Source organism: Thamnophis sirtalis, unplaced genomic scaffold (assembly GCF_051295495.1).
Source record: "Thamnophis sirtalis isolate CommonGarterSnake01/CBP01778 unplaced genomic scaffold, rThaSir2_p1.2 scaffold_14, whole genome shotgun sequence".
Classification (NCBI taxonomy): Eukaryota; Metazoa; Chordata; class Lepidosauria; order Squamata; family Natricidae; genus Thamnophis; species Thamnophis sirtalis.
In genome coordinates this window covers 22,389,078-22,402,282 of record NW_028261394.1, presented here as the reverse complement: position 1 = coordinate 22,402,282, position 13,205 = coordinate 22,389,078, and the positions used below count along the sequence as shown (strand labels likewise).

Below are 13,205 nucleotides of genomic sequence, written 5' to 3'. Positions count from 1 at the left end.
CCTTTTAGACTGTTTTGTACTGTTGTTTGTTTTTTGTGGTTTTCCTTTTTGTATTGTCCTCCCACCCTTCCCTTGGTTTTGTTAGCCGCCCTAAGTCCCTCAGGAATAGGGCAACATACAAGTCGAATAAAACCTTCAAAACCTTCAAACCTCTCCAATATGTGCACTTTTATAAAATGTTAGCTATGGGTTAAAATGGATTAAAAGTACAAAGTAAAAAAACAAACCCACCTTTTTACAGCCATAGCTGACTGTCCACCATCTTAGCTCCATCAAACTCCCCGGGCAACCTATTCATAAACAAAACACTTTCAGCTTTCTCACAGTTGATGGGATTAAAGCATAGAAAAACAAAGACTCTTGAAATCTACATTCCCCTACCCAATTTCAAGGACAGGACGTGACCTTTAAACATAATAGGATTTGCCCACCACCATTAGAATAGCAAAAGACACAAGGCTCACCACATTGCGCAACACCTCTGAAGCATCTCAATCACAAAACCCCAGAACTTTATAAAAATCCACTCACTCACCCAGCCAATGGATCAGCCACCCCAGAAACATGCTACTTTCACTAAATTTCTGGAAAACCAAATAAACAGAGACCTTCTTTCCTTTCAGCCAGCCTCCATTTTATTTCCAGCATCATTCTCCCATCTTGGAACTGACCAGATTTTTATTCCAATGAAAGGAAGTCAAGAGATTGCAACGAGAGAAAATAGAGGCAACCAAGCAGTAGAGGGAGCTGGGTGGGCATTGGCAGAGGGGAGCAGAGTAAGCATGGGAGAGAATGGCAGGCCAGCTTTACAATCAAAGCCCCACACATTTTCTACCTGTGTGCAATATTGATCCGTGTACAAAAGATTTGGAACTTTAATTGCAACACTGCATCCACCATCTCATAAGTTTGATGCCTGCACCTTAGAGATGACACTGAGATTCAATAATACTATATATGAATAAAACATGCTTGGTAAATTGTGAATAGAATAGAATAGAATAGAATAGAATAGAATAGAATAGAATCTGGGAGGAAACTTGGAGGTCTTCTAGTCCAGCCCCCTGAAGCAGGAGAATCTATACCCATAATGACAAACCTGTGGTATGCGTGCCACAAGTGGCACATGGAGCCATTTCTGAGAGCACGCTCCAACGCGCATGCGCACGCTCACCAGCTGATTTTCGGCCCTAATTTTTGGTGGTTTTTCTCCCTCCGGAGGGCAAAAAAACGGCCAACGGGAAGTCGGAAAATGGGCCGTTTAAAACAGATTTTAATGATGTCAAAGCAAAAAGAAATATCTTTTAGCAAGGAAAGCAGCTCAGGGTGGGTCGAAGGCAATATTATAAAATACGATGGAAGAAATCAAATGTGTCTGTGTGAAAAACTGTGAAGTTTTGAACACTCAAAAGGGCCATAGAGGAAACAGAAAGAGAGCCAGATCAGAAAGGGGGAACTTTGGCACTATGGAGCTGGTGCCAGGAAACTGTAAAATCGGAATGAACTGAGGTCACCAAAAGCCAGTTTATGCTGGATTTTATTGATACCTAGAACTCTATGTTGCATCAAAATGGAATGACCAGCATGACTTAACTACTCAGTTCACGTTTGTTTTTTATTTCCTGGTTTTCTACCAATACCTTTAAAATGATTTATTGGCAAACAAAGCTCAATGCACTGTAAACCCTTGTTGCGGAAACTTATCTTTTGCCTAAGGATTCATTGCTGAATGGGGACAGTTTTCAAACTGACCACCTGCTTTTTAGGCCTGAAAGACCCATTATGACACAACCCATTTCAGCAAGATGATATACAGGAGTCAGCAGAGGAGAGAAGACAATGGCTTTCAGTCAGTTAAGATCACATCAAGGTTTTATAGTGTTTGGAGAATTCTTTCCTCACTGGAGTTTGAGAATTCTCAGTGTTTGAGGTAACATTTGGGTGAATTTGCTGTCACCTTCAGGAGATTTCCTGCATTACTGCAGGAACAATATTCCACTTTAGACAATCTCATGACGACTACCCAAACCTTTAGCCCCACACAGCTAAAATGGAAGAGAAAAGCAAGAAGAAAAGGCGCCATCTGATGCTGGTGTTCTATTGGGTGAAGAAGAGGGTCCCAGATAAGAAATTATGTCCCACATCTACCAATTCATATATACCTTCCTCCACTTGTGAGGAGCCCCATGTTTCACCCTACTTCACCAGGAGCAAGGCAAAGCCCCCTCATCCCAGGAGAAGCACCAGGTATAAAGTCCCACCTCAGGAGAAAACAACCATATATTCAGTACCTTCAAAGTCTCTTCTTGTCCGGAGGAAAACCTACAGGCGTTACAAGCAAAGGAGACCAAAGAAAGCAAACACAGAGGTAAGAGTGAAAAGCAGAAAATGGAAATGGGGACAAATAGGGAAATTGGGAATTATTGGACCTGAACTGAACCAAACCATTGGCTGGGTCATAGATTGGAGCTGGTTTACGGGCAAGAGAGAGAGGAGCGTGTTAAGCCTGTCATTTGTGGTGGTGGAATTTGCTTGCTTGGCCCACTTTCTTCCTCAGGCTGAGACAGCCGTCACTCTAGTCTCAGCTTCAAGCGAAGCTGCTCATCGTTTTCATGGAGCTGGGACTCCCTTCTTCAGGCTGTTGGGCTAGATGCCTTGGGAGGGGCAGGGAGGGCACTGAGCATCACCCTCAGGCTCAGAATGCCAAGTGACTGCACCACTCCCCCCCCCGCCAAATAAATTATTTTGTTTACTTTTTATGGATTAAGCCTATTTTAGGGCTTCTGTGATAATTTCACAGCTGCGATCAGTTTGGGGCACTGCAGGCATTTTCCTTGCTTAGGCGGCAGCTATCTGTAGCTACAATGGTGGCAAAAAAATAATTTTGTGACCAACAGCTGCAATTAAGAGGTTCACGGTTCTGTAAATCAAAGAAAATCTGAAGTAAAATCATGAAATTGAAATGTTTCAATTAAGCTTTGCTTAATGACCAAGTTGCTGGTCTCAAAATGCAATAGTTAAACAAGGACTGCTTGTAGTCAGAGCAATTCCACAGCAAAGCTTTGCATAAAGCTACTATATCTGGGCCACAAATTCAGAGAACTAATGGAGACCTCTAACTCTTTGCTTCTTGGATGAGAAGTAAAACGTATTCCCCAAGGAAAAAACATAATCCAGTTGCCTTTTGAAAAAGCACTTTTGAGGTATACATCACAGGTATAACATTTTACAAAGAGGGGAATTGCAAAAATGAAAATTTAAATGTTTTTCATGAAATAATTTATCTCCCCAATCTTGTCTTGATCTGTGACATAGAACAATCCAGAAGGCTTGGATTATGGAAAACTGTTACATAAGTTCTAAAAGAATAGCCAAGTTAATCTATTGAAGCCGAAGTCATGACTCTTTAATTTCTCAGTACTATAAGACTTGCTTACATTGAGCAGCTGTTCCATCTTTTTCAATGACTCTTCAGAAAGCAGATTAACACAATGGAACTTTTTATGATTGTTTTAATTAGATTACTATTAACCTGATCTCCAAATTAAGTAGCCCCGAATAACCTATACAAGACTCTCCATTACTTACAGCAAAGCCAAACAGAGAGTACAATGTTTAGGGCTTCTCCAAAACTGTAAACCAAAGTCAGAAAATGTTTGACTGCCACATTTTGCTGAAGTAGAGGTCAAACAGTTTTAACTAGCATAGTTGGTTGGGTGGGGATAATGTAAATTGGGGTATAACCACATCTTAGAACTTGCAAGTACTTTACCTCTGATGTAAATGACTCCAGGGTCCATCTTCATAAATCTGGCCAGATCTTAAAATCACTGATGGATGCTCTTTTCAAGAAAGTCCCTCCATTTCTCCTCTCCATCATGTGTATATAGCACATCTGATTATCTGTTGAATTTTGTTCAAGAATTAATATAACAGAGTTGGAAGGGACTTTGGAGGTCTTCTAGTCCAACCCCCTGCACAAGATGGAGACCCTATACCATTTTGGACAAATGGCTGTCCAATCTCTTCCTAAAAACCTGCAGTGATGGAGTACCCATATTTCTGAAGAGATGCCATTCCACTGGTTAATTCTTCTTACTGTTAGGAAGTTTCTCCTTAGTTCTAGGTTGTTTCCATCCATTGTTTTTTGTCTTACCTTCTAGTGCTTTGGAAAAAAAGTTGGTCTCCTCTTCTTCGTGGCAGCCCTAGTCCTTCTTTTCAGTTGACTAGACATACTCACTGTATCTTAAGCCTATCTTCTGGGGTATTGGCTATTCAGTCAGTTTCGGGTCACCCACATATTTGAAGAATTCCCCTTCTATTCCCTCATTAAAATCATTTTATGAAGACATAAGACAAAACCTTGGTGTACTCCATTGCTTACTTCCCTCCATGTAGAAGTAGTCCAGGATTACATATTGAGCACAGTTGTCAGCCAGTTACGAATCCATCTGGTGATGATGCTGTCTATCCCACATTTTTTAACTAAAAAATAGGTTGTGATCTATTTTGTCAAATGCCTTACTGAAATCCAAGCATACAGTATATATGCCCATAGCATTTTGCTGATCCACTAATTTAATCATGTTGTCAAAGAATGAAATAAGATTAGGCATGGCCTGGGGCGTGGGTAACTTGACATCACTCATATGGGTGGTCCCTGTGGGGACTGGGCGGGGTTGGGGAGGGGATCCAGGGATCTCTAGTGAGTGGTGCATGGTCACAGCATTTCGCTGGTCTACTAATTTAGTCACTTTGTCAAAGAATGAAATAAGATTGGTTTGGCATGATCTGTTTTTAACAAACCCGTGCTGACCTAGTTATTACTTTACTAATTTCTAGATGTTGGCAATCTGTTTTTTGATTATCTTTTCTAGTGTCTTCCGAGATATTGATATTAGGCTGATTGGTCTGTAGTTTCCTGGGTCTGTTTCCCCACTTTTTTTTTTTTGAAGATGGGAATCACATCAGCTGTTTTCCAGTCTTCTGGTAGTTCCTTGGTGTGTCAGGATTTTTGAAAGATGTGGTACAGTGGTTCTGAGATGACATCTGCTAGCTCCTTTTGAACTCTGGAATGTAATCCATCAGGTCTTGGAGTTTTATATTCATCAAGGCCAGACAGGTATTCTCTTACCCCCCCCCCCTTTTTTTGGCTTATTTTAACTTTTATTTCTAGTCGGTCTTTTACAGTTGTGTTTTTGGTAGGTTGGGCTATAGGTTTTTGGGGTGTGTATATGAAGACCGAGCAAAGAATGAGTTAAACAGCTCTGCTTTCTCTCTCCTGCCTGTTACTTCCTTGCCGTCTTCTCTCTTTACTGGGCTGACTGTTTCCTTGATTTTTTTTCTTGTTATTTACATATTGAAAGAAACTTTTAAAATTATCTTTGACTTTTGTTGCAAATCTTTATTCATTCTGAGCCTTTGCTTTCCTGACTTCGTCTTTGCAGATTCTGGCTATCTGCTGATATTCTGTCTTAGTTATTGGTATATGTCCCTCTGTCCATTTTTGTACTTTTCTTTTTTGTCCTTTAGCTTATAAGATAGATCTTTTTGCAGCCATGATGGTTTATTCTTGGATTTCTTATTTTTATTTTTTAGTGATATTGTGCTGGACTGTGCTTTTATAATCATATTTTTCAGTTTCCCAAGATTCTTGAGTTGTCTTCCCCTTTAAGATTTTCATCCATGGAATCCTTTCCAAGCTGTCTCTAAGTTTGTTTAATTAGAATATTTTTAAACTGTATATAATTGTCAAAGAATTTCAAAAAGTTCTTCCTTGTAGACAATTTTCTCTGCAAAAACTATGTTCCATGAAGTTGGTGTGAGCTCTTAGCAGCCACATACATAGAATCAGCTCCAGGACACACTGATCCAAATTTAGGAACAGCTTATCTCCCAGAGTTGTGGGTGCTCCTCCATTGTTGGTGGTCTTCAAGAAAAGATTGCATAGCCATTTGTCCGGGATGCAAGGTCTCCTGGGCAGCAGTTGCATTAGAAGACCTCCAAGACTCTCCCTCCCACCTCTAGGTCATTTATTGTCCAACTGGCCTGTTAGGAATTCAAGTCGACTATGCCTTCCTGTGCCTTATCCTGAATCCTACATTCTGGAATGAAAGAAATCCGGTCCTGACCTCCTCCTGGGGGTCCTTTTAAGTACTCAAGGAGTGCTAACAGATTCCTCACTCGGCTTACCCGTAACAGCTTTCTCAAGGCTACTCATACTCATCTCCCTAAAACTTCTTTTTGGTTCTGCTAGCTAAGCTCCAATCTGGGGTTTGTTTATCCAGCACAAGAGCCAACCAATAATGCAGGACTGAGGAAAGTGGAAATTGATCATTTAATTTCTGATCAGACAAAGGTACTTTCTGTAGGAAAGGAGATGGGAGGAAAACTGAGCAGGACTGGTATTCTGTTTTTATACTTCAAGATACAGGAAATTCAAAACAGCAATACAATGGTTACAAATTTCTTATCAATATCGCTAGTGTATAAATAATGTGGTTCAGTGTAGAACAGCTCTGTACAAGTCATGCATATTCAGACATTCTTAGCATGACCTGTACCACCCCTGCTGGCCCCTCAACCTAAGCTGCAACAAACTGCTAGGTGCACATCCTGTGCACCCTGTGCTATGGTTTCTCTGCAGGGTCTGCTTTCAGCGTTCCTTATCAAGCATGCAGATTTTGTTCTGATCTAGATAAAGTGCTGGCAGGTTCCTGTTCTGAGTCTGAAGCCAAGATGAAAGCAGACTGAAAAAAATGGAAAAGAATATGTTCCTTTTTAAATGAAGTCCTTTCAAGGTTCTCAGCCCTCAATCCTTTGCTCGTGCCTGCTGCCCTCTGAATCCACAGGGATCCACAGGCAAAGAAACGGTTTTCCTAGTCTTGTGATACCAACTCTGCTACCTTGCACTGAAGTACAACCTCAGGATACAAAAGGGCAGAGCTTGCAATGAAGGTTTCTTCACTTCCACATTAATGTGTTAGGAGCCAACACACCCGCTGAATTTTAAGTCTGAACTTTTCGAAGCATGGTACCAACCACTGGCCATGGCCCTGGAGGAGTTTTGAATTCAAAGCTCCCTGGACCAGCAAAGCCAGCACTAAAGCCAGGGCCACAGAAAGGTCTGGCTCTGATTTTCTCTACCTTCCTATTTTCTCTGAAAGCTTAAGCTGCTGTATAACAGCAGGGCTTTCTGCCGCACCATTAAGAGGAGCTCTTGGCTCTGTCGGGTCGGGGATATTCAATTCCTGCATCCGACCATCCGCTCCCCCGTCGCCATGGTAACGGCGGCGGTCCATGCCTGAGCAGGCCGCTACCTGACCAGCGTGCCTTGCGCGCGGGCAAAATGGCGGCGCCCAGTCCCAGCCCCGGGCGCGGGTTCCCCTTCGCGGGCTCTCCGAACGAGCATCCCGCGAACGAGGAGCCGCCGTCGGAGGAGAAAAGGCGGAAGAAGCCGCCCTGCCGAGCTTGTACGGACTTCAGGAGCTGGATGCGAGAGCAGAAGAAGCAGGCGGGCCCGGTGAGGAAGTGGGTGGCCGGGCTGCTGTGGCCGAGGAGGGCTGGGCTGAAGGGGAGGGGCTCCTCTGTGGCACGGCAGAGGGAGGCTCGCTTTCCCGCTGCTGCGTTGGAGGCGGAAGGGGGGTGGGGTGTTAATACACCTTTGGCACTGAAGGCTGGGCGAGAAGTACCGCTGATGGCCGTCAGAGGGCGCCCCCGGGGCCGCTCCACCGGGATCCCGGCCCGCTCGTGGCCAATATGGGGGGAGGGGAGGAATACGGGAAATCTCATAAGAAAATAGATAAGCTTCTAAGGTGCTCTTTTATCCTGCAGGCATAAAATATCCCTTGTAGATCTCATAATTTTAGGTTCTCCCCCTTTGTCAGGTCCATGTCCCAACTGCCATGGAAGGGAGAAATAGTTTACATGCTTTCACTTTGCTGTAACTGCTTGGGAGGTTGAGGTTCACACCATTTCCATCGACTCTTCTGCATCAGACCGTATCCGAGAAGTCAAAACGCCTTTGCGGCTAACAACGGGGTATTGGGGTGGGGGCTGAAAGGGAAAATTAGCTTTACTCTGCCTGATGTTTCTGCAGTCACTGTCTCTCAGTCAAAGTTCCTTTTGAAATCTGACCAGTTTCAAGACTTTTGCTTTCTTGGGAGAGGAGTTGAGGCAGACCCTTACACCCCTTTGCTGAATGCTATAGGGGCAAAGAAGCAAAAAGGGAAAGGTTTCCCTGTCCACTGGTGTCCAGGGCTCACCCGCCTTTCTTAGCCGAGGGAGCCAGCGTTGTCCCTGGTCATGTGACCAGCATGGTGTACCTATTATTAATCTACTCACATTTGCTAGATGGGCGGGGGAGGATGGGAGCGCATCCTGTTGCACAGCACGGGGTGCCCCCAGTAACATGAACTGGGGGTGACTTCATGTCACTGGAATCACAAAAAAATAAGCATTTCAAATGCTGCCAATTTCAGCATTTGCAGATAACATTGCTATGGGAATAAGCTTTTGTTTGTGGCTGTTGTTTGGGAAGATTCTTAAAAGATGATGTAGGGACATCCTGGAACAGGACTGTGAGAAGAGCTTCCTGAAGCAGAGGAGAAGAAAGAGGAAGTAAACTTGGCCGTCTAACTTCATCCTCTGAGAACATTCACCAAGAATCTCCTATATTGAGAAATTTGCTTTAAGATGTTGCATGTGTTGTTTGCATAACATGTAGGCAATTCGTCTGCCTTCTCTCACTTGTACTGTGTTCTTCTAACTAGGAAACAAATGTCCAGGAGTCAACATCTAATTGCCCCCTAGACAGAGAAGAACTAGGGAGATGTTCATGGTCATTTCTACACACGATGGCAGCATTTTATCCTGACCGGCCCAGTAAAATTCAGCAGCAAGAAATGATACAATTTATCCAATTATTTTCCAAAGTTTTTCCTTGTGACGAATGTGGAGAAGATTTCAGGAATAGGTGAGGGTTGTTTTTTTTTTTTGAATGCCTGAAATTTATGTATCCTTTACAGGAATTAACTTTCTGCTAGGAGATGATTTAATTTTAACATAGTAGAAACTCTACTTCTACATCTTGTTTATTCTGTGAAAACTAAGCAGACTTGTGACTGCTTAATTAAGCAGACATTTTAACAATGAACTATCAAAGTAAAGGTGAATTTGCCACTACTATCTATTTGTAGCCAATAAGCTGCTCATATGCTTAATGTTTCTTTCATGGAAACATTTACATTAAGTTGATGTCATTAAGCCCCAATCTTGACTCTAGTTGTGCAAGATCCAGATAATTTTTTCTTCTTTTTATGACCCCCTAATCCTCTGATTTGGGGTGGGGGTAGGGTGACTGAATGGAGCTTTTTATTGAGTTGTGCATGATCCAGGTAGTAAATTGCTGCAATACATTAAAGTATATTCTTGAGTGTAGCAGAAAAAAATCCATGATGGCGGATAATCACATTTCACAACTTGCAGCTGTAGGTTTCCAACCAGGACCTTGTGATGAAGTGAGGTGAACTTCAGAATAAAATGACAACTAATTGCATTTGGTTTCCTTTGACACAGAATACGAAAAAACCAACCTGATGCCAGCAACAGACGTAATTTGACACAGTGGTTTTGCCAGATTCATAATGAAGTAAATAAGAAGCTGGGGAAGCCTGAATTTGACTGCTCCCTCGTAGACCAACGATGGCGAGATGGATGGAAGGATGGATCCTGTGATTAGATCTGCTGGATATTTTTCCAACTTGATTAAAAAAAATCAACAAAACACCCCAAAAGCAATCCATTATGGACCTTTCCTAGAGACAAAATTGTATGTTTGTTATTAATGGAGGTGATGGAAACAGGCAAAGGGCTTTGATATGTATTTTCCATTTCTGGTTTTGAAAATTTAATATTGAATAGATCTCTTAATAATATTCATACGGAGTCTCTACCTGTTGATTGTGCTCTTTTCCTGACCACTTGAATTATTTCAAACACCAGCAAATGCTGCCTTCAGAAGCTTAGACTATGTTTGAAGAAACCATTCTGAACCTGAGGACATTGTGCTTTCTCAGCTCAGTGCTGATTTAATCCCTGGAAATCTGAGATGGCCTATCTGCAACTATTTGCAGCCTTCCTCTGAGCCAGCATCATTTGCCTTCATTGTATTGCTTGCATTTTTATGTTCATCAGATTTTCCCCCTCTCAACTTTATAATACTTTTAATCCTTTTTTTTTAAAGTGCTACAATATAAATTGCTAGAAAACTATGTCTGCTTACATTTCTGCAGCATATATACTGTAGGACAGGATCTCTCATTTAAGATGTGAGCAAAGGTTATCCTCTTTTTATTTTCCTTTTAGCCAGATTCACAAAAGAGGACAAATCTAGATTAATTAACTTTTGATTAATGAAATAAGCCACAGAAATCATGAGGTCATGTTGTATATCAAAATGCATGGCTCTTGTGAATGGGGGCTTGTGAAGGTTGTATTCATTCCTCAGTAAATTGCTGAGTTCCCATTTCAAGTAAGTGTTCTTTTTACCTATCAGAACTTTGTGTGTGTCATGACCTGGAAGCAGAAAACAAATATGCTCTGAGATGCAACCTTGAAGATGAATCATGTTTTATGGTAGAGCAGGCTAGCTACAATGAATCACCAACAGTTGCCTTGGTGGGGAAAGGAGAAGGTTGGAGTGAAGAAATATGAAGAAAGTTTTTGCTTTCAACTTCTACTTTATACCATCTTATATATAAGGTTGCCAATGAAATTCAAACTGATTGAAGAGATAAATGTGGAAGACATTGGTTGTTTAGAAGTAACCATGTTTATATATCAGTTTTTTTATAAGCTACTTCTGGGAAGAAATTTATGGTTTGCAATAATTTACTTTCTTGGTTTATTTGAACATGGGAAACTGACTTGAATTTACAACTTTAACAGAAAAGATGACTATCAAACCCTGTTAATTATAATTTGATGAATTTATTTCTAAGTGTTCGTTCTACTTTTCCTGACCTATTAAATTTGGGGATCATACTAGGAAAAGATACGTTAACCTGGATATTTTCATTTTACAGAGGTTGCTTAAGGTCTGGGTTTATTACCCAAGCAAAGCAGATCCCATTAATTAATGCAAAGTGAATACACATGCAGATATGCAAAGCACAATGAAGAACAACTCTTCTGGTCTTCTTTTTCTGTTTACTCTGGTTCAGTATCTGGAAACTTGCAGCAGAGAAATAGGGCTGGTGGTGAAATGGCATCTGGTCTTTGTCAAAGGGTGTCTTTCCTAGAAGCATTAAAAGGACAGCCATGCCCTATGGCCAAGGATTTGGCAAGCACTACACAGCTCTATTACTAAAACCAAATGGATGTTTGATGAAGGAAAGGTGTAACATTTTGCATCTAAGATAATAAAAATCCAATTTCTGTTGGCAGATGTGTGACATGCTTTTCATTGGTAAAAAAATTAATTATTTAAATACATTTGATTTGGGCAATTTTAAATGTGTCTCAGAATTAATTTATTTTTGTGCTTGCTAATCAAATAAAAGTAAATATTCATTTGTTTTCCTCTCCATTTTTAAAAAGTAAACATTTTCCCAATGTTATAGTTCCTACTAGTGTTGGAGTCAGGATATTACTGTTCTCTTCAGATAATATTTATCATTCAAGGATGATTGATGTACCAAGTTGAAAACAAGCTTGCAAGGAATACAAAGTGATAGGATAGGCTGGGTTGGAAAGAAAACATCATAGAAGATGACGGTGGCAAATTGCTTCTGAACTCTTGGCAGGAAAACTGAGTGCCTCCCTTACATCCCCAGGAGCCTGACCTGCAGGAGAGTGACTTACAAAAAACTGTTTTGCCAAATTCTCCATCTTCAGTGCATTCAGCAAGCATTCAGACCCCCTTCACTGTTGTCAATTTTGTTATGCTGTAGCCTGATTCTACAGTTGAAGTTCATTTTTTTCTCATTAATCTACACTCAGTAGTACATCATAATGACAAAGCGAAAACAGATTTTTAGAAACGTCTAAATTTATTAAAAAGAAAAAATGGAAATGTCACATTGGCACATAAATATTCAGACTCTGCAACGCCACTTGAAATTTAGCTCAGGTGTCTCCCATACTTTGAGCATTAGCGTATAGGCATCTGAGCCTTTTATGGCCAGCCCTGCATTTGCTTCCTATGGCCCCTGTCCTTGACGTATGACCATAATGGAGCCCCAAAATTCTGTTGCTAAGTGAGATGGTTGTTAAGTGAATTTTGCCCCCTTTTACAAACTTTTTGGCCACAGTTGTTATGTGAATCACTGGAGTTGTTACGTTAGTAACACAGTTGTTAAGTGAATCTGGCATCCCCATTGACTACTTGTTGGAAGGTCGCAAAAGTGGATTACATGAACCCAGAACACTGAACTGAACATAAATATCTGCCAGCTGATAACATCCAAATTTTGGTCACATGACATGGGATGCTGCAACGGTCATAAGTCACTTTTCAGTGCCATTGTAACTGGTCACTAAATGAATTGTTATAAATTGAGAACTACCTTCATTGGATTGGTTGTTTTTGGGATTAGGTCCTAAAGATTAGTCTCCCTCCCCTTTAAAGTCCTTTGGACAAGCAGAGCCAGTGGCTCTCTCTTCCTGGGTCCTGTGAGGTGCAGCCCCTCCCCTCCCAGGGAAGTTCTCGCATGCCACTAAAGAGACTGAAATACAGGAGCTGGGCCAGAGAGGGGTTGCTGCCGGTTCTACTGCTGCACCGTGATTGGTTGCTGTCGGTGTGGAGGGCCTTTTTCTTCTTTTCTGTGCTCTATGATTTACCTCATGTTGTAGTGACATGCCATCTCATTTGCTGTGTATATAGATGTAAAATTCATACAAAACTAACATGTTCATGTCAGCGTCTCTGACGCCATTTGGACACCAGCTGCACAATTCCCTGTCTCCTGGCATGCCTTTTCCAAGGTTAATCAAAGGAAGAGAAAAGGCATTTCTTGGCCTTGAGCCTCTCCTTCTTTTGATACAGCTGAGCATCAGGTTCACTTTGTTTGCAGCTGCATCATTCTGTTGGCTTCTATTCAGGTTGTGATCCATCAAGATACTGCTAAAGCAAAGCAAGGCTATGGCATACACTTGAAAGGAAACGGGGAAGCCTCTAATTGTGGAGTTTGTCTGGCAAGAACAAA

The 13,205-nt window shown here is 41.5% G+C and overlaps 1 protein-coding gene across 2 annotated transcripts; it reads left to right on the top strand.

Annotated features, from left to right (window-relative positions):
* The first annotated feature begins 2,035 nt into the window (after nt 1-2,035).
* Nucleotides 2,036-11,444, top strand: GFER (growth factor, augmenter of liver regeneration). Of its 2 annotated transcripts, none has more exons than XM_087728817.1 (3): nt 2,036-2,368; nt 8,772-8,974; nt 9,577-11,444. In XM_087728817.1, the coding sequence occupies exons 1-3, from the start codon at nt 2,051-2,053 to the stop codon at nt 9,737-9,739; spliced, it is 684 nt and encodes a 227-aa protein (XP_087584943.1). In that variant the 5' UTR covers nt 2,036-2,050; the 3' UTR covers nt 9,740-11,444. The 2 variants fall into 2 exon arrangements, with proteins under 2 accessions (XP_087584943.1, XP_013922709.2); XM_014067234.2 differs by lacking the exon at nt 2,036-2,368 and adding an exon at nt 7,344-7,522.
* Nucleotides 11,445-13,205: the final 1,761 nt, after the last annotated feature.

Coding starts and splice junctions, on each gene's coding strand:
- GFER (XM_087728817.1), top strand. CDS start 2,051: ATGGAAGAGAAAAGCAAGAAGAAAAGGCGCCATCTGATGCTGGTGTTC. Junction 2,369..8,771: donor CAAAGAAAGCAAACACAGAG/GTAAGAGTGAAA, acceptor TCTTCTAACTAG/GAAACAAATGTCCAGGAGTC. Junction 8,975..9,576: donor GGAGAAGATTTCAGGAATAG/GTGAGGGTTGTT, acceptor CCTTTGACACAG/AATACGAAAAAACCAACCTG.